This window comes from Jaculus jaculus, chromosome 1 (assembly GCF_020740685.1).
Source record: "Jaculus jaculus isolate mJacJac1 chromosome 1, mJacJac1.mat.Y.cur, whole genome shotgun sequence".
Lineage (NCBI taxonomy): Eukaryota > Metazoa > Chordata > Mammalia > Rodentia > Dipodidae > Jaculus > Jaculus jaculus.
The window spans coordinates 237,454,606-237,476,214 of NC_059102.1; the positions used below are offsets into that span (position 1 = coordinate 237,454,606).

General features: G+C 43.4%; 1 protein-coding gene across 3 annotated transcripts in view; it reads left to right on the forward strand.

The window, feature by feature from the left end:
- The first annotated feature begins 14,384 nt into the window (after nucleotides 1–14,384).
- The window catches only part of Rbl2 (RB transcriptional corepressor like 2), a 72,692-nt gene continuing 65,467 nt past the window's right edge, over nucleotides 14,385–21,609 (forward strand). For 2 of the 3 annotated variants that reach the window (XM_004664858.2, XM_045150434.1), the window contains exons 1-2: nucleotides 14,385–14,667; nucleotides 21,007–21,137. In XM_004664858.2, the coding sequence (XP_004664915.1) occupies nucleotides 14,416–14,667; nucleotides 21,007–21,137 (383 nt within the window). In that variant the 5' untranslated portion in view covers nucleotides 14,385–14,415. Of the gene's footprint in view, nucleotides 14,668–14,838; nucleotides 14,941–21,006; nucleotides 21,138–21,609 lie in introns of those variants that run through there. The other variant, XM_045150441.1, reaches the window with a different exon arrangement.

Sequence of the window (21,609 nt, forward strand, 5' to 3'; positions counted from 1 at the left end):
TTAGGCTTCACAGGTAAGCGCTTAACCGCTAAGCCATCTCTCCAGCCCCCACAAACAGGTCTTTCAATGAATCTTAACTTTAAGACAGTATCCTAAATAGCCAAAAGCCTGAAACAAAAATGGCAGAAGACAAACATTTTTCAATAAGCAAATATCATGAATGAGTATTGGAGATTTGATGAGGAAATGTTGCACAAAAACTTTCTGAGCTGGGCATGGTGGTACACGCCTTTAATCCCAGCATTTGGGAGGCAGAGGTAGGAAGATTGTCGTGAGTTCAAGGCCACCCTGAGACTTCATAGTGAATTCTGGGTCAGCCTGGGCTAGAGTGAGACCCTACCTCGAAAAAACAAAAACAAAAAAGAACCAAAAAACTTTCTGACATTGTGCTGAAGTAAACACATCTGTTCGTCTTCCCAGGGATTTCTTGTTTTCTCTTGAAATCCCTTGGCTTCTTGATCCAACTGAAAGTCTGTAAGGAGGTTAAAATCTGTTTTCAGAAGTTGAGATTTACCCATGCTCTCTAATCACTGACATTTAGGAGGCTTTAAAGTGTTCTCTGTTGTCCTCGTTGCTGTTGGACACACAGGAGCAATGGCTGGAGGCCCTGGCATGCCCATCCTCTCTCTCCCCTTCTACCTCAAATAAATAAATAAAATATTTTTAAAAGAATAGCAGAAAGGGGCTAGAGAATTGACTTATCTGTTAAGGCACTTGCCTTCAAAGCCTAAGGACCCAGGTTCGACTCCCACATAAGCCATACGCACAAGGTGACACATGCACACAAGATCACGTAGCCACACAAGGTGTTGCATGTATCTGGAGTTTAATTTTAGTGGCTAGAGGCCCTGGCACCCCAATTCTCTCTCTCTCTCTCTCTCTCTCTCTCTCTCTCTCTCTCTCTCACACACACACACACACACACACACACACACAAAACTGTAGCAGAAAGGGAGCTTGGGAGATGGCTCAGTAGTTAAAAAAGTGTTTGCTTGCAAAGCTTGCTATCCCTGGTTCTACTCCCCAGTGCCCATGTAAAGCCAGATACATAATGTGGCAGATGCATCTCAAGTTCATTTGTAGTGGCAAGATGCCCTGGTGTGCCCATGCTCATTATCTCTTTCTCTTTCTCAAATAATAAATAAAAGTACTTAAAGCTTGCCATGAAAAAAAAAAGAATAGCAGAAAAGTAAACCAGGCGTGGTGCCTTACACCTTTGATCTTAGCACTAGGGAGGCTGAGGTAGGAGAATGATTGAGAATTCTAGGCCAACTTGGACTGCAGAATAAGTTCCAAGTCAGCCTGGACTACTGTGAGGATCAAGGCCACATTGAGACTACATATTAAATTCCAGGTCAACCTAGGATAGAGTGAGATCCTACCTCAAAAAACAACAACAACAAAAAATTACATCTGGTATTGTCATGGAACAAAACACAAGAGTTGTTTTTAGCCTTTTGGTGTCTGTAAAAATCTTACCAACATGGGCTGGGAAGATGGCTCAGAGGTTAAAGGTGCTTGCTTACAAAACCTGCCAGCCCAAATTCGATTCCCTGATACTCATATACAAGCAGATGCACAAAGTGGCATATAAACCTGGGGTTCATTTGCAGTAGCAAGAGGCTATGGCATGCTCATATTCTCTCTCTGCTCACAAGTAAATAATATTTTTAAAAACACAAGATTTCATGTTTTGTTAAAAATGTTTCTGGGTGCTGGAGGGAAGGTTTAGCACTTAAGGTGCTTGTCAGCAAAGCCAAAGGACTCAGGTTCGAATCCCCAGTACCCACAAGATGCACAAGGTAGCACATGTGTCTGCAGTTCGTTTGCAGTGGCTAAAGACCCAAGTATGCCCATTCTCTCACTTCTTCTGCCTCTTTCTCTTTCTAAATAAATAAATAAAGTACAGTTTCGTTAATCTAGTTTTAACATGTGTGTAACATTTAAACAAATTCAAACAAATAGCAAGTAAAATTTGATTTCATTAAGGCTATGTCCAAAATAGTTAAAAGCTTAGGAACCTTAGCAGAAAATTTAAGGGAGACAGAACAACATAGACAAATTCTCCAACTTATTAAAAGCAAGAGCTAAATCCATACTTCATCCATGGCATAATTAAGACTGATTGCCCATATGTTATTAATCTATAACATTCTTATCTGATGCAAATCTTAGGCAGACATTATTGCTGCTTGTACAATAAAAAAATTTTTTTATGTACTTTCAAAAGAGAAAGAGAGGGAGAGAGAGAATGGGCATACCAGGGCCTCTTGCCATTGTAAACAAACTTTAAACACATGCACCACCATGGACATCTGACTTTACATGGGTATTGGTGAATTGAACCTGGGTCAGCAGGCTTTGCAAGCAAACACCTTTAACTACTGAGCAATCCCACCAGTCCCTGCTTATATATTTTTTTAAATGTCTCTTTTGTACATTTTTATCCACAAATGTCTGCAAATTACAGACTGTTACATTCCTTCAAGAGCTAGAAAAGATAACAGAGCTCCCAGTGACCTTGGATCGCAAACTATCTTGTGAACAAGAAAAAGCAGGAGAAAACACACACACACACACACACACACACACACACACACAGCCAACAGTCTCTGTATGTTAACCCTGTAAATGCAGTTTTAGACACAAAAGGCATTTGTTCTGATTTCAAATTACTACCAAAAATTTTATAGTAGTTGCCAGCCCTTGGATTTTTTTTCAGGGGTAATTTCCCATCCTAATTGTTAAGATTAATAATCATTAACTCTAAGATTTCTTTAATTACTTCCTCCTCCTCCCCGCTCCAAGCACGAGTGGTTGGGTGGCTTGTTGTCAGCCCCGTCCACTACTTCTCTCATCTCCTCACAGTCCCACATTCCGAGCGCTGGGGTCTGCATCAGTTACTTTCTCATTGCTGGGAACAAACACCAGGCCAGAAGCAATTTAAGGGAGGAAAGGGGTTCCGCTCTGCTTACAGTTCCTGAAGGAAGAACCCACCGGGGCAGGGAGGGCACGGCAGGTCGGAATGGGAAGCCACAGTCTCCCCAGCGGACCGAAGGCAGAGGAAGAACTGCAAGCTTGGGCTGGACTAGAAAATTTCAAGGCCCACACCCACTGACCCACTTTCTCCTGCAAAGCTCCACCTCCTAAAGATGCCACAACCTTCCTGAACAACTCCACCATCTGGGGATGATGTATTAAAATACAAGAAGCTATGAAGGGCATTGTTATATTCAAACCACCACAGGGTTCCTGTCTGGCCTCACAATGGGAATAATCAGAGGTACTTCGTTTTTTTTTGGTTTTTTTTTTTTTTTTTTTTTACTTATTTATTTGAGAGCGACAGACATAGAGAGAAAGACAGATGGAGGGAGAGAGAGAGAATGGGCCTGCCAGGGCTTCCAGCCACTGCAAACGAACTCCAGACGCGTGCGCCCCCTTGTGCATCTGGCTAACGTGGGACCTGGGGAACCGAGCCTCGAACCGGGGTCCTTAGGCTTCACAGGCAAGCGCTTAACCGCTAAGCCATCTCTCCAGCCCTGTACTTCGTTTTTAAGATTTATTATTGTGTGTGTGTGTGTGTGTGTGTGTGTGTATAAAGTATATCTTATGTATGATGGGATGGGATATTTGTGTAGTGTGTTCATGTATGTTTGTGCACAGATTTGCACACTGTGCTCATGCATGTTAAGGCCAGAGAAGACAGTCAGGTGTACCTTTTCCATTCAGCCACCTGTTTCTTGAGATGGAGTCTCTCAACCCACAGCTGTCATTTTTGCTATGCTCCCCTTCCCATTCAGCAAGTCCCAATGATTCTCACGTCTCCCCCGCCCAACAGCCCCCCACCAACAGAACCAGACTTAACAGAAGTGTGTGGCCATGTCTGGTTGTTTACATGGATGTCAGGGAATTGATCTCTCTCGGGCCTCCTCAGACCTTTATGCTTGTGCAGCAAGCTCTCAGCCATCTCCTTAACCCTGGTTGTATTTTCTTTACATCACCAACCTTGGAAAAGTCCCCACTTCAAAACAGAAATGGCAATTCACAGATCTTACTGACTATACCAATTATATAGTAGATTACTGAGAAATCAAGCTGGAGCTGAGCTGGAAACCTTCCTATAGACCAGATGTCATGGTGCTGGAAAGTGTTATGCAGCTTACTGGGGGAGAAAAGTCATCTGTGGTGTTAACCAGCAGTGGACCCTGAAGGCTACATGGCTGGCATTTTAAGTTGTCCATCCAAATGGACATAGTGTGCTCAACCAAATTGCCATCTAAATACTTCTGTTTATGTCCATATATTAATGCTGCTTTCACTTTTGGTTAGAGAAGCTTCTCTTTTCAGATGGTGGAAACTACTGAAGAGACTCAAAACTCATCCAAGTGCTGAGAAATGTTGTGTTTAGCACTGAAACCTCTCTATCACACCCTCCAAGGCTCAGGGACCACTGCAGAAGAGGTGGCAGAAAGAATGTAAGAGCCAAAGGACAAATAGGAGTGCTTTGCAATACTGTCATTCCAGCATCAAGCGGTGGTTGCATTCATGACCTCTCAGAGGCTGACACTATGTACACAAGACAGAACTGCATGCTATGTGCGGTGGCTTGAATGTCATGTTCCCATGGCTTAATTTGTTTTTGATCAGATGGAAATGGAGTGTTTGGCAGGGAGGTGGAGCCTTCTTGGAGGAAGTTTAGCACCAGGGGTGGACTTTGGGGTGGAATCTAGCCCTAAGGAATGTTCTGAGCCAGCTTGAACCCTGGCTATCTGCTTTTCTCCCTTTGCTATGAATGTGTGATGAAGTGAGCCAGTTTCCTCCACCATGATGAAACTTGCACAGGACACTGAAAGCCTGAAATAAACCCCTTCCTCCCATAAACTGGTTCTGGTGGGAGGTTTATCCCAATAACAAGAAGGAAAGAGCAACACTATAAGAGGAGAAAAATGATGACATCAAAATAGAAGGTGCTGTTGTTGGAAAGAAGGCCCAGTGGAAGAGGAGCTAGGGGAAGTGGGACAAAGGAGAGTGGTGGGAGGGATTATAGTCAGAATATGTTGTGTATGTGGATGGAGGTTGTCAATAAAAAGTTCAAAAAAAAATCTTTGCTTTGTAAACATGATGGAGTGTTTGGTACTCAACATACATGTAAAATGGTGTGCATGGAGGCCCACACCTGTAATCCAAGCACTTGGGAGGCAAACATAAGAGGATTCCTGGAGTTCATTGGCTTGTCAGTCTAGTGTAATTGGTGAGCTCCAGGCCAACTTGAGATGCCACCTTCAAAAAAAAGGTTAACTGGGCTGGAGAGATGGCTTAGCGGTTAAGCGCTTGCCTGTGAAGCCTAAGGACCCCGGTTCGAGGCTCGGTTCCCCAGGTCCCACGTTAGCCAGATGCACAAGGGGGCGCACGCGTCTGGAGTTCGTTTGTAGTAGCTAGAGGCCTTGGAGCGCCCTTTCTCTCTCTCTGCCTCTTTCTCTCTCGGTTGCACTCGAATAAATACACAAAAAATAATAATAAAAAAAGCTTAAATGCATGTCTGTGAACCAACAATGAAGGTTATTCTTTGGCCACTATGTGCATATGCGCATACACCTGCATACATGTGCACCCACATCGATGTGCACATATACGCATGTGGCATGCATGCATGCACAAACACACACCACATTATATATATATATTTATATATATATATTTATATATATATATATATATATATATATATATATATATATATATATATATATATATATACAGTGTTTCTGGGCCTGGAGAGGTGGCTTAGCAGTTAAGCACTTGCCTGTAAAGCTAAAGGACCCCAGTTCAAGGCTTGATTCCCCAGGACCCACATTAGCAAGATGCACAAGGGGGCGCACATGTCTGGAGTTCGTTTGCAGTGGCTGGAGGCCCTGGTGGCGCCCATTCTCTATCTATCTGCCTCTTTCTCTCTCTCTCTCTCTCTCTCTCTCTGTCGCTCTCAAATAAATAAATAAAAATAAGCAAAAAGTATTTTTTTAAAAACTGAGTTTCTGTCTGTTGCAGTCAGGTTCGCATTGCTGGTAGAAATCACCCAACCAAGAGCATCTTGTGAGAAAAAGAGATTTATTTTGGCTTACAGGCTCGAGGGGAAGCTCCATGATGGCAGGGGAAAACGATGGCATGAGCAGAGGGTGGACATCACCCCCTGGCCAACATAAGGTAGACCACAGCAACAGGAGGGTGTGCCAAACACTGGCATGGGGAAACTGGCTATAAAGCCCATAAACCCGCCCCCAACAATACACTCCCTCCAGGAGGCATTAATTCCCAAATCTCCATCAGCTGGGAAGCTAGCATTCAGAACACCTAAGTTTATGGGGGACACCTGAATCAAACCACCACACTGTCTTTGTCAAGCTTTAAGTGTTATAGAACAGCTGGATTTCAAGCCACTAATTAGTTCTTTAAGACTGGGGCAACTGACGCTGTAGGTGTTCAGCAACTATGATCACAGGACTAATCAAGGATAGTTGGGTCAATATATTGGTCCTTGCCCCATATGTCAACTTGGCTTTTGGAAACTAGGGAATATAATATTAATATATTGGCACCAGGGGTGGACTTTGGGGTGGAGTCTAGCCCTAAGGAATGTTCTGAGCCAGCTTGAACCCTGGCTATCTGCTTCTATAAGCATCATATAGTGATGAAAAACCACCTTACTATGAAGATGCCATGGAGACCCCAGATGTTGGATCTAACCAGTGTGCATTCTGCAAACAGGAAGGTCACTACAGAAGAAAATATCCTTGGTAATATCAAGGGAAGCCACATGGTTAAGAATATCTGACATAGCACAAGTGGTAGAGGAAAACTAAAGGTACCAAGGGACTTCTTTCAAGTCCCTAAAAGTTACACTTAAACAACCTCAACTGACCAGAACTCAGAAGATTAATTTTTAGCTACCCATATGGTCTTAAACACTTCACAGGAAAGTGTAACCATAAATAATAATATTATAATATAAAATTCTACCAGTCACCATCTAGGCCTCTCACCTGACCTGGCTCAAATAGGGAACCTAAGGCTCTTAAGGCACTATGAAGACAGTCATTCAAATAACCAGCTTTAGCCAACTTGAAAATCTTACCAGGCCCTTAAAACTCTCAACTCAAGCACCTCAGAAAGCAAAATTAATAAATACTAGACTCTTCTTTTACAAACTCTGTAGCTCACTTTAAACCTCGCCAGACATTTAAGTTTTGCTACCTTACTGCTAAATCCCACTGCTGGATCACAGTTGAAGTAATTTTATAGTGGCAGGACACAGACATTTGGATAGACAATAGGGGACTTCACAGAGGTCATAGAATCTGAGTCCCTTCTGGGGTAATCCCACATCAGCCTGGAAACCTGGATTAATCACTCTAACTATGACTTTCCAGTTGAGGGCTGGAATGAGATTTAATATTTACATAGATTCAGCCTGTGTTTTCCATGTGATCCACCCGTACAGTCATCTGGGGAGAAGGAATTAAACAGGGCACTAAGAATTTGGCTCTACTTGAAGCCAGATGGCTTCCAACTCAGGTGGCTACTATACATTGCAAGCCCCACCAGAAGGACCACTCTGACATTTCTCTGGTTAACAACCAGGCTAGTCAACAGGCCAAAGAGACAGCTCAGGTTCCACTCCAGCCTGCATTAGTTCTCAACCATGCACTCTCTAGTCTGCGATTTACCCTTCAGGCAACTCAATAGTAGTTAGAAACCTAATAAACTCAATAAGGTAGACTTATTACCTACCGTAGTTTATTTCATTGGGACAGACAATCAGAGATGGTGCTGAGAACCAGAAGAAATACAACCTTTTCTATATTACCTCATCAGGTTAATGTGAGAGATTAAATTTCTCTTAAAACATCCTGATAGGACAAGGGACCATTCATAGCTTTCTGTAACAAACACATGGCAATTTGGATGGGGAATGTCTCTCATAGCATCATGTGTTTTAAATAGTAGCAATCTGGGAAATGGGTCCATCCTGGAAAAGGTGTGTTACTGGAGGCAGAACTTAAGGTTTCTTATCAGCCCAGCTTGCCAGTGTATGTTTAGAGCTTAGCACATTCTTGCTGCTTTTTGCTGGCTGCTGTGGCAAGATGTGATGCCCAGCCTCTGTTCTACCACCTTTTCCTACCATGCTGATATATCTCTTCAAGAATGTAAGTGAAAATAAACCCTTTCCTCTTATCAGCTACTTTTGATTGGGTGTTTTGTTTTAGTGATGTCATGGTAACTAAGACTGGAAAATTAGGGCCAGGAGTGGGGTTCTTGCTGATAGTAGCCTGAGCATGTATCTTTTGGTCTTTTGAAACTGATATTCAGGAGGAATATGGAAGGTTATTGAAACTTTGGATTAGAGAAGACTTACAGTGCTGTTAGCAAAGCTTGATGGAATATTCTGGTAAGAGACTGAACAACTTAAATACAGAAATAACAGTGGACTATAGAGGTTTGGATTTTGAAGGGGGATAAAGGACATTGTTGGGATTGGGCTAGAGGCAGTTTATATGAGTTGTGCTCTTCCTATGTCCTAAAAATTTAAGCAAAGTTAAATTTTTAAAAAGTGGGCTGTTGTGTTTGGAATAACATAGAGCAGAAGGATTTTAAAGATACAAGTTGGCACAGAAAGAAATGAAAGCTTTTGGCTGGGAACTGCAGCTCAGTTGAGCTATAATTGCTTGAGAGATCACCACCATTGAGCTTGGGCCAGCTGCTCTGAATTGGGACAGTAGAAAGAATGCTGACATTTTTGAAAGGAGGGGACCTGAAGAAAGAATGCTGAAGGAGTTTTCCTGATCCTCAAAGTTGGATTTATTCTTCCGTGGATTAAGAAAATTGGTAGTCTACCTGGTATTGGACATATGAAAAACACAGGAAATTGAAGAACACTGGATTTGCAACATAGTTTTTTGGAGCTGGTCCCTAGGCAAGGTGAAGCATGATCGTAGTCCTAGGATAGAGACCAAGAGGGGCCATAACATGGAGCTGTGAAAATGAAGTGTGGGTTGCAGTGGAGACCCTATGTTTCTGGATATGCCAGAATTATAAACAGCCACCAAGGAGAGCTTTGGGCTCTGGTGGACCTTTCCCCTTGGACTGTAAGCAGCATAGCTGGAGGCCCAGAATTTGAACCCCAGAGATTTTTTTTTTAATTTTTTTTTTGTTCATTTTTTATTTATTTATTTGAGAGCAACAGACACAGAGAGAAAGACAGATAGAGGGAGAGAGAGAGAATGGGCGCACCAGGGCTTCCAGCCACTGCAAACGAACTCCAGACGCGTGCACCCCCTTGTGCATCTGGCTAACGTGGGAACTGGGGAATCGAGCCTCGAACCGGGGTCCTTAGGCTTCACAGGCAAGCGCTTAACCGCTAAGCCATCTCTCCAGCCCTGAACCCCAGAGATTTTGTTGCCAGCTTTAGATGCAAGACATGGAGTTGCAAGACTTTATATATGTCTCATTGGATTGGTCTGTGCAATGCCTTCTTTTGTGATGGAAATATTTATTCTGTTGCATTATTGTTGAAAGCATTTAACTTGTGTTTAGCTTTTATAGGATAACAGTTAAGAGGTTGTTTTAGATGAGACTTTGGACTTTTGAACAGTGTTAAGATTGATTTTCTTTAAATGGGACTTTTACAGTTGTACTGAATGCTTTTTTGTTTATTTGAGAGAGAAAGAAATAGGCAAAGAGAGGGGGGTTGCACCAAGGCCTCCAGCCACTGAAAACAAACTCCAGATGCAAGTGCCACCTTGTTCATCTGACCTATGTGGGTACTGGGGAATTGAACCTAGGTCCTTCGGCTTTTCAGGCAAGCACCTTAACCACTAAGCAATCTCCCCAGCCCACAAAATTTATTTTTTAATGGAATTTATTTATAGACCATAGCAGATTCAGATTTATAAACTTTATTTATTTATTTATTTGCATATAAAGAATGAGAATGGGCATACCAAGGCCTCTTGCCCCTGAAAATAAACCCCAGATGCATGTGCTACCTTATGCCCCTGGCTAATGTAGCTACTGGGGAATTGAACCTGAGTCCTTAGGCTCCACAAGCAAGCACCTTAACCACTAGGCCAGCTCTCCAGGCCCCCAATACATTTTGTATCATGGGATTTTCATAAGTCTACAGAGCCCAGGGCAGAATGTGGTAGTCTGAATGTGGAATGTCCCTCACAGCCTCTTGTGTTTTGAATATTCAATTGCTGGTGGCAATTTGGGAGATGGAGACATGCTGGGGGAGGCATGTTTCTGGGGACAGACTTTGAAGTTTATTAGCCCAACTGTCCAATATTTAGAGCTCAGCTCACTCTGGCTGATTGGGCAAGAGGTTATGTTTAGCCTTTCCTCTATCACCCTTTCCCTGCCCTGCTGAAAATTCCCCTGGAGACTTTAAGCCAAAATAAAATCTTTCCTCTCATCAGCTACTTTTTGTTTGTTTGTTTGTTTGTTTGTTTGTTTGTGTGTTTGAGGTAGAGTCTCACTGTAGCCCAGGCTGACCTGGAATTCACTATGGAGTCTCAGGGTGGCCTTGAACTCATGGTAATCCTCCTACCTCTGCCTCCCGAGTACTGGGATTAAAGGCATGCGCCACCACCCCCGGCGTCATCAACTACTTTTAATTGTGTGGGGTTTTTGTTGTTGTTTTGTTTCAAGGCAGTTTCTCACTCTAGCCCAATCTAACCTGGAACTCACATAACCCCAGGCTGACGTTGAACTCATAATGATGCCCTCCTCTAACTTCTGGAGGGCTGGGATTAAAGGCATGCACCATGATTCCAAGCTTGGCAGGGTGTTTTGTCACAGTAGTGAGAAACTCACTACAAGACCCTATCAAGTCCTCCTCATATCTCCAACTACAGTCCAGCTACAAGGCCTGTCGTGGTGTATTTGTCAAACTGTACCTACCAAAACTCAAACTATTCCTGTGAACCTCTTAGAACTCATCTCCATTTCTGGCGAGTCTCAGGTGAAACACAGACACATCTAGATGCCTATGAGTAGCCAAGATTCTCTCTCACCTCTCTGAGTTCTATGATACAATTTTCCAAGTTCTCTCTCTCTTCCCTCAGTTAGGACCCAGCTCAGTTTGAAGAATTGCTCTTAGACCTGTTTCTTCTCTCAAAATATTCCTGGACTGAGGTCAATTGTTTAGCTCAAGGTATGGACCCATTTCTACTTCTATATGCAAAGCTTAATGTGGTGGTGGTATCATATTGGGTATACTCATTATCATGTTATATACTTCTGTGTTAAGAAAAAGACCCCTACCCCAGAAAGACAACTCTTTTGCCCTTGCTGGGTCTAAAACACAACCCCACCCCAAGATGACTTCTTTTTTCAAGCAGCCATGACTCTCATGCTAGGCTGCCTCCTGGAAGTCCTCCCTTATGTTTACAGACCTCTTGCCTGGGGCAGCTGTTAGGCAGTTTTTTCAGGATGGTTTTGGACTCTCTTGCTCCTGTAGCCACTTTCTTGATTTTTTTTTCTTCTTTCTTGATATTTTAATTCTGTTTTTTTTTTTTCTTGGTCCTCTGCTTACCTAATATTCTGGTAGGATAAATATATCCCAGATCTCAGTAAAGCTCCAGATAGTATTGTCTCAGGGGTGGATATCAACAGCATAACCATGGTTATGCTGATACCTGTCTGTCGTCACCGAGGACCTCTTGATCTCCAAGCAATGTTATAGTCCACCCTTCAACCTCCCACAATTATCACTCCCTCTCCTGTCTAAAAAGCTTTTAATGACTTAGTCCTGTGAACCCTGTGGACAAGTGAGCCACACCAACCATAGCCCCCTCCATGCCCCTTCTCAGCTCTGAAGTGGTTGGGGAGAAATATAGAAGGAAATATAGACACTCTAGCCCAAGCTTACTTGGAACTTACTCTGAAGTCTCAGGTTGACCTTGAACTCACAGCAATACTCCTACCTCAGTCTCCCACGTGCTGGGATTAAAGGCATGGGTCACTGTTTTCAGCTCTCCACCTTTTTTTATATCTGTTTTTTGTGTGTATGATTTATGTATGCATATGTGTTTGTGTGTGAGTGTGAGCATGTGGAAGCCAGAGGTTGATGTCTTGCTGTCTGGTAAGAGACCCTGTCTTAAAACTTAAGTTGAAAAAAGCCGGGTGCGATGGCGCATGCCTTTAATCCCAGCATTCGGGAGGATTACCATGAGTTTGAGGCTACCCTGAGACTCCATAGTGAATTCCAGGTCAGCCTGGGCTAGAGTGAGACCCTACCTTGAAAAACCAAAAAAAAAAAAAAAAAAAAAAAAAAAAACCAAAACTTAAGTTGGACAGCAATTGAGGAATTGATTTAACCTCAACCTCTGGCCTCCATATGCATACATGTACATCCATGTGCACCTGCACACACATACAAACATGTATACACATATGTATACCACACACATGCATTCTCAACACACACACAAAGTCACCTCCTCAAGGAGAAAGTGCTTTGGATAGGAAAAAGAAGGAAGGAGAGATGGCTTAGCACTTAAGGCACTGGCCTGCAAAGCATAAGTACCCAAGTACCCATGTAAGCCAGATGCACATGGTGGTGCATACATCTGGAGTTCATTTGCAGTGGCAAATGGCCTGGCATGGTCATTTTCTCTCTGTGTCTCCCCCCTTCTCTCTCTGTCTAATAAACAAACAAATAAAGAAACTAAAATATAAAGCCGGGCATGGTGGCACACGCCTTTAATCCCAGCACTCAGGAGGCAGAGGTAGGAGGATCACAGTGAGTTTGAGCCCACCCTGAAAATACAGAGTGAATTCCATAACCTGGAATTCACTAGGCTAGAGTGAAATCCTATCTCGAAAAACCTAATAAATAAATAAAATAATATAGTAAAATAAAATATAAAAAAGTTTTAAGGGTTGGAGAGATGGCTTACCAGTTAAGGTGTTTGCCTCTGAAACCTAAGGACTCAGGTTCGATTCCCCATTACCCACATAAGCCAGATATTTACCTCCACATTTCAGTGAATGTATTGAAAGATAAGAAACTTCACTGTTTCTGCTGCAATTTTTAATAAATATGAACCCCCTTTTCAAGGCCTTTTTAAAAAGTGTCTCCAAGAGGAACAGCCTCATCAACAAAGAGGGAGAAAACAGCAGTATGTTCTTATATGTGTTACTGAGGGATGGCCTTTGTCAGTGTTAGTGTAGAGATCTCTCAGTGCATTTTGTTACTCATTAAACACAAGCTCTCACCCAGAGTTTTCTCATTTATTTATTATTTATGAGAGGGGTCAGAGTGAGAGTATGTATGGGCATGCCAGAGCCTCCTAAGTCTGCAAGCAAACTCCAGACACCTGAGTCACCTCCTGTGTCATGCTTTACGTGGGTACTGGAGCTGTCAGGTTTTGCAAGTAAGCGCCTTCAGCTGTTAACCCACCTCTTCCAGCCCCGTTTCTGGCTTTTATCTTTACTTTTTGGACAAGAGCCTCCAGGTGATAAGGAACTATTTCTGGGAAGTTTACTAAACCTTCACCTGTCAATGCTTTGTTACGGAGTTGTGGTCAGAGCTTGGACCCTGACAATTTCTAACAAGTCAGGTTCAGGCAGTCGCTTCTTAATAAGCCGATAAAAGATAACGGTAAAAAGCAGGAAAAGGGAAATTTATTCAATGTAGCCACTTTGGGAGGAGGAGCAAAGACGTTCAGTGACCCCCCCCCACTCCCTCCTTTCCATTTTTCGAGTCCTGACATGAGGTTTAGAATTAAATTGAAGGCAAGAGTTATGCTCAACTCAGCAGTCCTCATCTAAGTGTGGTCGGGTCCAATATCATAGTCTTGGATTCAGTATTTCCGTAAGGTTGTTTGACAAGCTGTTCCGGTGTCAAGCTCCCCCCCAACCCCGACTAGCTTTAGGCTTTTCATTTTCCCACCATGAGATTCGAGGGGAAGTTCCAATTTCTTGGGGTGCACAGCTCCTTGGGTCAATAGCCAAAAGGAGAAGCACAAGTGTCTGTTTAGAATACCTTCATTCTTGCCAGCATGGTTACAGTTTCTTGGACTTTTTCCTCTCAGAAGAGCGTTGTGAATGGTCTTGCGGTGAGAAGAAGTCTTAAAATGAGTAGAAGGAGCTTTGTTTTTACTCCAAATGAAAACGCACCTGACACTTATTAATACTATTTTTTTCCCTCTCACGTCTTTTGGCTCCCTGGAGTTCCGTCCTAGACTACATTTCCCAGGGAGCCTTACTCAGACCTACGGGTGCTGCCTGAGGTCAAGCGCATTAGCGGCGGCGCAGTGGCGTGCGGGCAGCTGCGGGGCGGGCGCATCGCGGTTTGAATGGCTGCGGGGGCCGGGCCCTGAGCTGACTTGAGGACCAGCTGTCCCCGGCTTGCCGCTCATGCCGTCTGGAGGAGATCAGTCGCCGCCGCCGCCGCCGCCGCCTCCTCCTCCTCCGCCGGCGACGGCCGGCTCTGATGAGGAGGAGGAGGACGACGGCGAGGCGGAGGACGCCGCGGCGCCGGCCGGGTCCCCGACCCTTCAGATCCAGCAGCGGTTCGAGGAGCTGTGCAGCCGCCTCAACATGGACGAGGCGGCGCGGGCCGAGGCCTGGGACAGCTACCGGAGCATGAGCGAGAGCTACACGCTGGAGGTGCGCCCGGGGGCGGGGAGCGGGGCCGCGGGCTCGCTGGGCCTGGCCGACGGAGGACCCCCGGTTCCGGGCTGCCGGCCGGGAAGGGGCTTGGCTTCCTCCGCCCCGCGCCCTAGTCCCGGAAACCTCTCTAGCGGGCCGGGTGGCGCCGAGCATCTCTCCCGGGTTCACGCCTTGAGCTCCAGAGTGACATAGCTGACCTCGTCCTGGGGGTCAGGATGACAGAATGGACCATCCGCCCCTCGCCCCCCCCGGCCCGCGTCGTCCGGCGGAGTGAGTGAGCCGGTGTGGGGGGCGGCAGGGACTCGTGCACCCTAACCTCAGCGTTTGGGTCGCTGCCATGGCCTTGGCCGGGGCCTTCTTGCATGCCTTTTGAGTCTACGCGTAGTTGGGTTTTGGGCTGTGTTTCTGTTATGTGTAAACAAATTAAGACGGCCCAAAACGAAAAGACTGGGCGACCCCCCCCCCCCGATATCGACACACAGCCCCTCCCCCATCCGTCGCTGAGGATCAGTCAAGCGTGCGATTACCTCTGAGGACCTTTTTTTTTTTTTTTTTTTTGGCCGAGGTACATACAGGCTTTTTAAGTCCCTGTCTTTGGACCGGGCTTGTGGATGAGAAAAATGGCCATTCTAGCCAGTGCCTGTCAACTCCGCCGGCACCTCCCCTGCATGGGCCAATGGGAAGTGACCCGGAAGGCTGGATTGTTTATCTGCTGTCTGACTGCCTGTGCGTGTGACGTTTAAACTTGACGCTCTTTGCTTTTCCCGTGTAGTTTCATTATATGGAGGGAACATGGTAAAGATTTAGCTCAGGAGGCAAAGGCCTAAGCTAAGCCAAGTGTAACTTGACTATGATGTGATTTTTGCTTATCCGTCTTTCTGTAGTTACTGGTTAACTTTTTTTTTTTTTCCCCCTCGCTCTAGCCCAGGCTGAGCTGGTATTTACCATGTAGTCTCAGGGTGGCCTCGAACTCACAGCAGTTGTCCCTCTGCCTTCTGAATACTGGTATTAAAGGCGTGCTCCATCATGCCTGGTTTAAGGGGTTACCTACAAAAAAATCTATTCACACATTAATAGAGTTTGAATTCAGTTACTAATTCCTTCTCCCCATTGTCATAGGTACAGAAAGGAGTGGGGGGATAACATGGGGCCTTTCAAACTTGGTTAGATCCTAGTGACTTTGGACAAGTTACTTTGCCACTGGGAAACCCAAGCTTATTATGCGTGCTGGAGATATTTGTATCTACCTCAGAAAATCGTTCTAAAAGTTAGCTGAGGTGCTGTGTAATAAGACTCTCATAGAGTGAGGTTCTCTGATGAGGAGCCCATGGTCCTCTTTAGTTTCTAAGTTCTTCCTGTAGTCAGGCAAAGACAAGGACTCTTTTGGTTAGAAGGGGCCTCTGTAAATTAGGTACAACAAGCATTGTCCCAGTACACTGGAAGTCATTCAGCTCACAGAGGTGAAGCCTGCTGTTACATAAGCTGGTGACGCTTAGTAGAGGCTTAGTTAATTATTTTTGAAGAAAAAACATGCTTGATTACCTGATTTTTTTCTTGATTAGTGAGATTTTAATCTCTCTTCTTAGCTCAGTTTACTCAGTAAATGCATGAGTATTTGTTCATATGTGAAGTATTTGTGTTATTTGCTACAGTATATAAGAGGTTGGGGATCAAGCAGTGAATAAAACTTAAAACTCCTTGCCCTTGGGGAGCCTCTAGTCTGGTATTCTGTAAATTAATGTGGGCAAGTAGTCTCCTGGAAGTGTACTAGTGTACTGTGGAAAATAAAGCTCATGTAGTATTTAATACTGAACACTGCTTATGGAATTTTATCTTTATTTAAAATTATTTTAGAATTTTATCTTTTGATTCTTTTGTATTTTTTTGCATATTTCTTGCAGCTCATTTAATTCTTAGTTTTAACTAAGAAAATGAACCCTTCAAGTTTAAGGTAATTTTCCTGTAGTGTTATACTTACTACACAGGTCTACTAAACCTTGTAGGTGTATGGCTATGCATTGTTAATTTTTAGGATGACTTTAAATTAAATTTATTTATTTGCAAGCAGACAGAGAATGAGAATGGGCATGCCAGGGCCTCTAGTCATGCAATGAACTCTAGATGCATGCACCACTTTGTGCATCTGGTTTTGTGTGTACTGGAGAATAGAACCTGGGTCATTAGGCTTTGCATGCAAGTGCCTTAACCACTGAGCAATTTGTCCTGCCTGACTTTAAAAAAAAAATAGGGTTTGTTTTAAAGTTTATTTATGCCTGGAATGGTGGCACACACCTTTAAATCCCAGCACTTGGGAGGCAGAAGTAGAAGGATCACCATGAGTTCAAGGCCACCCTGAGACTACATAATGAATTCAAGGTCAGCCTGAGCTAGAGTGAAACCCTACCTCCAAAGACAAAAACAAACAAACAAAAAATGTTTACTTATTTATTTATTTGCAAGCAAAGAAAGGCAGAGAGAAGAGAGACAGACAGAGAATGGGCGTGCCAAGGCCTCCAGAAACTGCAAACAAAGTCCAGATGCATGTGCCACTTTGTGCATGTGGCTTTCCATGGGTACTGGAGAATTGAACCTGGGTTGTTAGTCTTTGCAGGCAAGCACCTTAACCACTAAGCCATCTCTCCAGCCTTCCCCCTCCCCCGTTTTTTGGGTCAGGGACTTACCCCATACTGGCTTCAAACTCACTATGTAGCTGAGGATGACCCCAAATTCTTGCTCCTTCTGCCTCTACCTCCTAAGTGCTGGGATTACAGAGTGTTGCAGATAGCTCCACATTGCTGGGAAGAACATCCAAATCAGGCACCGTTTAGGGGAGAAAGGGATGTATTCCAGTGTAGCGATCCAAGGGCAAGTTCCATCAATGGCGAAAAAAGCTGCTTCCATACATGCAAGTGGAGAGAAGCAGAGAGCCAATCAAAAACTGAAAGCAACAAACACAAACGTGGCAGCAAGCAGCAGGGCCAGAGCGCAGCTGTTTCTCTCTTCCACCTTTGGACTGGATTTCAGATCCATCCCCATTGACACCTCCTTCAGCCAGGTGGCTGATGATCCAAACTACAAGTTTTTATTTATTTATTTATTTATTTAATTTATTTATTTTGTTTCTCGAGATAGGGTCTCACTCTAGCCCAGGCTTACCTGGAATTCACTATGGAGTCTCAGGGTGGCCTTGAACTCACGGTGATCCTTCTACCTCTGCCTCCGAAGTGCTGGGATTAAAGGTGTGTGCCACCACACCTGGCTGTTTTTATTTATTCTATTTATTTATTTATTTTTATTTTTGTGTTAGGGTCTTACTCTATAAGAGCCCAGGCTGACCTGGAATTCACTATATAGTCTCAGGGTGGCCTCAAACTCACAGTGATCCTTCTGCCTCTGCCTCCCGAGTGTTGGGGTTAAAGGCGTGTGCCACCACACCCAGCTCTAAATTACAAGTCTTAATAAAACACTGAATCTATGGGGGACATACATGCAAAGTACCACACAGGGGTATGCCACCATGTCTACTTTATGCTTAAGGCCTACTGCAAGCACTCTACCAACCGAGATATGTTGCCAACTCAAGGGTGACTGTTTCTAGTACTGTGGATTTTCAACAGAATATCTGCTAGGATGATAAATCAGGCAGCTCCTGAGGCATGGATTACTTTACAAAGCCCTCCCCATCTTCTTCATCCTTCAAGCTTTATCACACTCTCAGATCTATGACTTGCTTATTTTCTTTCCTTCTTTTTGGGACTAATATGATTGTGATTTTTAAAAAATTATTTATTTATTTGAGAGTGACAGACACAGAGAGAAAGAGGCAGATAGAGATAGCTAGAGAATGGGCGTGCCAGGGCCTCCAGCTACAGCAAACGAACTCCAGATGCGTGCACCCCCTTGTGCATCTGGCTAATGTGGGTCCTGGGGAGTCAATCCTCAAATCGGGGTCCCTAGGCTTCACAGGCAAGTGCTTAACTGCTAAGCCATCTCTCCAGCCATGAAATATTCCATGAAATGCTCCATAATAGATTATCCTCTCTAAACCTTTTATTAGAACATGAGACAATGCTACAACTGCTTAACTATATGCTTTCTAGGAGGTCTTGATTTAATAGAACAACCCATAGTTATAAAATTCAGTTTACTTCAAGATCTTGTAAATCAAAAATATTATAAAACCATGGGGGGTGAGGATGCAGTGCAGTGGATTGCTGGTCTAGCCTGGTGAGGCCTTGAGTTTAGATCCCCAACAGTGCAAGAAAAACTATGTCATTTCCCAGAGATGTGTTTTCTATACAAGTCTTTTAAAAATTATTTATTTGTGTGTGTACATGCCAGGGTCTCTTACTGCTGCAAGCTAACACCTGTCCAGCTTTATATTGGTGGCTAGGGAATTGAACATGGGACAGTAAGCTTTGCAAGCAAGTGTCTTTACCTACTGAGCCATCTTCCCATCCCCATAAATCTTTTCTCTTTCTCTTCCCTTTCCCTTCTTTTTCCTCCCACCTTCCTTTCTTCACCCCTTTCTCTCTCCAGGGTTTCAATGGAGTATGGACTGGCCTTGAATTTGCTATGTAGCTGAGGTTGACATTGAACTCCCGATGGTTCAGCCTCCACCTTCCAAGTGCTATTATTACAAGCCTGCCTCACCATGCTTGGTGCAATGCACAAATCTTTATTATTATTTAAAAAATTTTTATTTTTATTTACTTATTTATTTGACAGGGAAAGAGGGGGCGAGAGGGAGAATGGGCAAGCCAGGTCCCCCAGCCACTACAAAATGAACTCCAGACACTTGCTCCCCTTGTGCATCTGGCTAATGTGGGTCCTAGGAAATTGAACCTGGGTCCTTTGGCTCTGCAGGCAAATGCCTTAACTGCTAAGCCATTCCTCCAGCCCCTTTATTACTTTTTTAATAAAATAAAAAATTCTGTGTTATACTAACTATAATTGGGTTTTAAGCTACTCTGTAAACATAAAAAAAATAAAGGTTTTCCAATTTCTGTCATTTTTAGTTGGACCAGTATTAGATACCATAAACTGAAGGACATCTTCCAATTAAGGTCCTATAGGGAGAGGAAAAATCGAACTAACTTTTGTTTTAATGACAGGGTCTCTCCCATTTCATCCAGATGGGCCTCAAATGCTGTGATTCTATGTGTGTACCACTTCGCCCAGCTCTTCTGGAAGTAATACCTTAAATTTTATTTTCTTTGACTAGCATCTGATAATAGAACCACAGTAGTCCAAATGGCTTGAAGTTTTATGTATCTATGTAGAGGTTTTGATTAGGTAGAAAATTAGAGACAGAATGAAAACTTAAGATTATTGTTTTTGGTATTCTTGATTTTAAGCAAAAATTTTAAATATAAATAAATCACAGTCTTGTTTCAGACTATTTGCATATATCAAGTCATCCTAAAAGTTAGTGGCATAAAATAACTTATTTTGCCCATAAATCCTGTAGTTCAGGCACTCTGACTAAGCATACTGGCCATGTCATGTTTCTGCTTCAAAATCACTGTGGCCTTACCTTGAAGTCTAGAGCCTTGAGGGACAGTGTGGTGGTTTGATTCAGGTGACCCCCATAAACGTAGGTGTTTGACTGCTAGGTTCCCAGCTGATGGAGATTTGGGAATTAATGCCTCCTGCAGCGAGTGTATTGTTGGAGCAGGCCTATGGGTGTTATAGCCAGTTTCCCCAAGCCAGTGTCTGGCACACTCTCCTGTTGTTATTGTCCTCCTGATGTTGGTCAGGAGGTGATGTCCACCCTCTGCTCATGCCATCATTTTCCCTGCCATCATGGAGCGTACCCCTTGAGCCTGTAAGCCAAAATAAACCTCTTTTTCCCACAAGCTGCTCTTGGTTGGGTGATTTCTACCAGCAATGCGAACCTGACTGCAACAGACAGGGTATAGCTATGGCTTCTCTCTGCAGGTGACGTCCACCCCATAATGTCACTCTCTAGCACGGTAACTAGGGGAGCCAGACTTTTTGCATATTGGCTTAGGACTTCCAAGGACCATGTTCTCAAAGATTGAGCCAAGTAGGATCTGTATTCTTTTTCATGATCTTTGAAATTACATAGCATTATTTCTACCCGTGTTAACTGTGCAGACAGTTAATCAATATGAGCATACACAGGAGTCTTCCCGAGTTCAGGGGAAGGGAGCACAGTCTCCCTAAACTTTCATGCAAGAATAGCAGTGTCGCATTATGTGAAGAGCACATGGGAGAAGGCCATCACGTAAACAACACTTTCAGTGTAAACCTGGGAATTTTGATATTGAAACACAGGTAGCTCCTTAACCAAAGCTCTCTCTTCTTTTACAGGGAAATGACCTTCACTGGCTAGCATGTGCCTTATACGTGGCTTGCAGAAAATCTGTTCCAACTGTAAACAAAGGGAGTGTTGAAGGAAACTATGTATCTTTAACTAGAATTCTGAAATGTTCTGAACAGAGGTAACTAGTACAGTTTGTAACATAGAATGTGGCTGATGTAAAAGCTCATACATCATCATAAAAATGAGATTTCTCTTTATTCACTATTTTCTGAGCATTTCTGTCAGTTGCTGAATTTAGAAAACTAGGTAATTTTTTTCCCGTTTCAAAGCTATTGTATTTTACACATTTATTGAAAATATTTATGCTTTAATGCATTAGGCATTTACTTTTAAAGATTGTTACAGAATATTGATAGGAATTTAAGGCTATTGGTAACTTTTTGAGAAACCACAGGCTTACAAGACAATAAAACATCAATTATGATACTATAATTAGACACATAGGAACAGGACTCCTGTTTTAATGTGTATGGAACATGTAGTAAAATTGAAGGTGCACATTATCAGACCCCATATCCATAAATAACTTACACACATGTGCAGAGATGTTTATTACACCATCTTTTGTTATGAAAAATTAGAAGTACCCT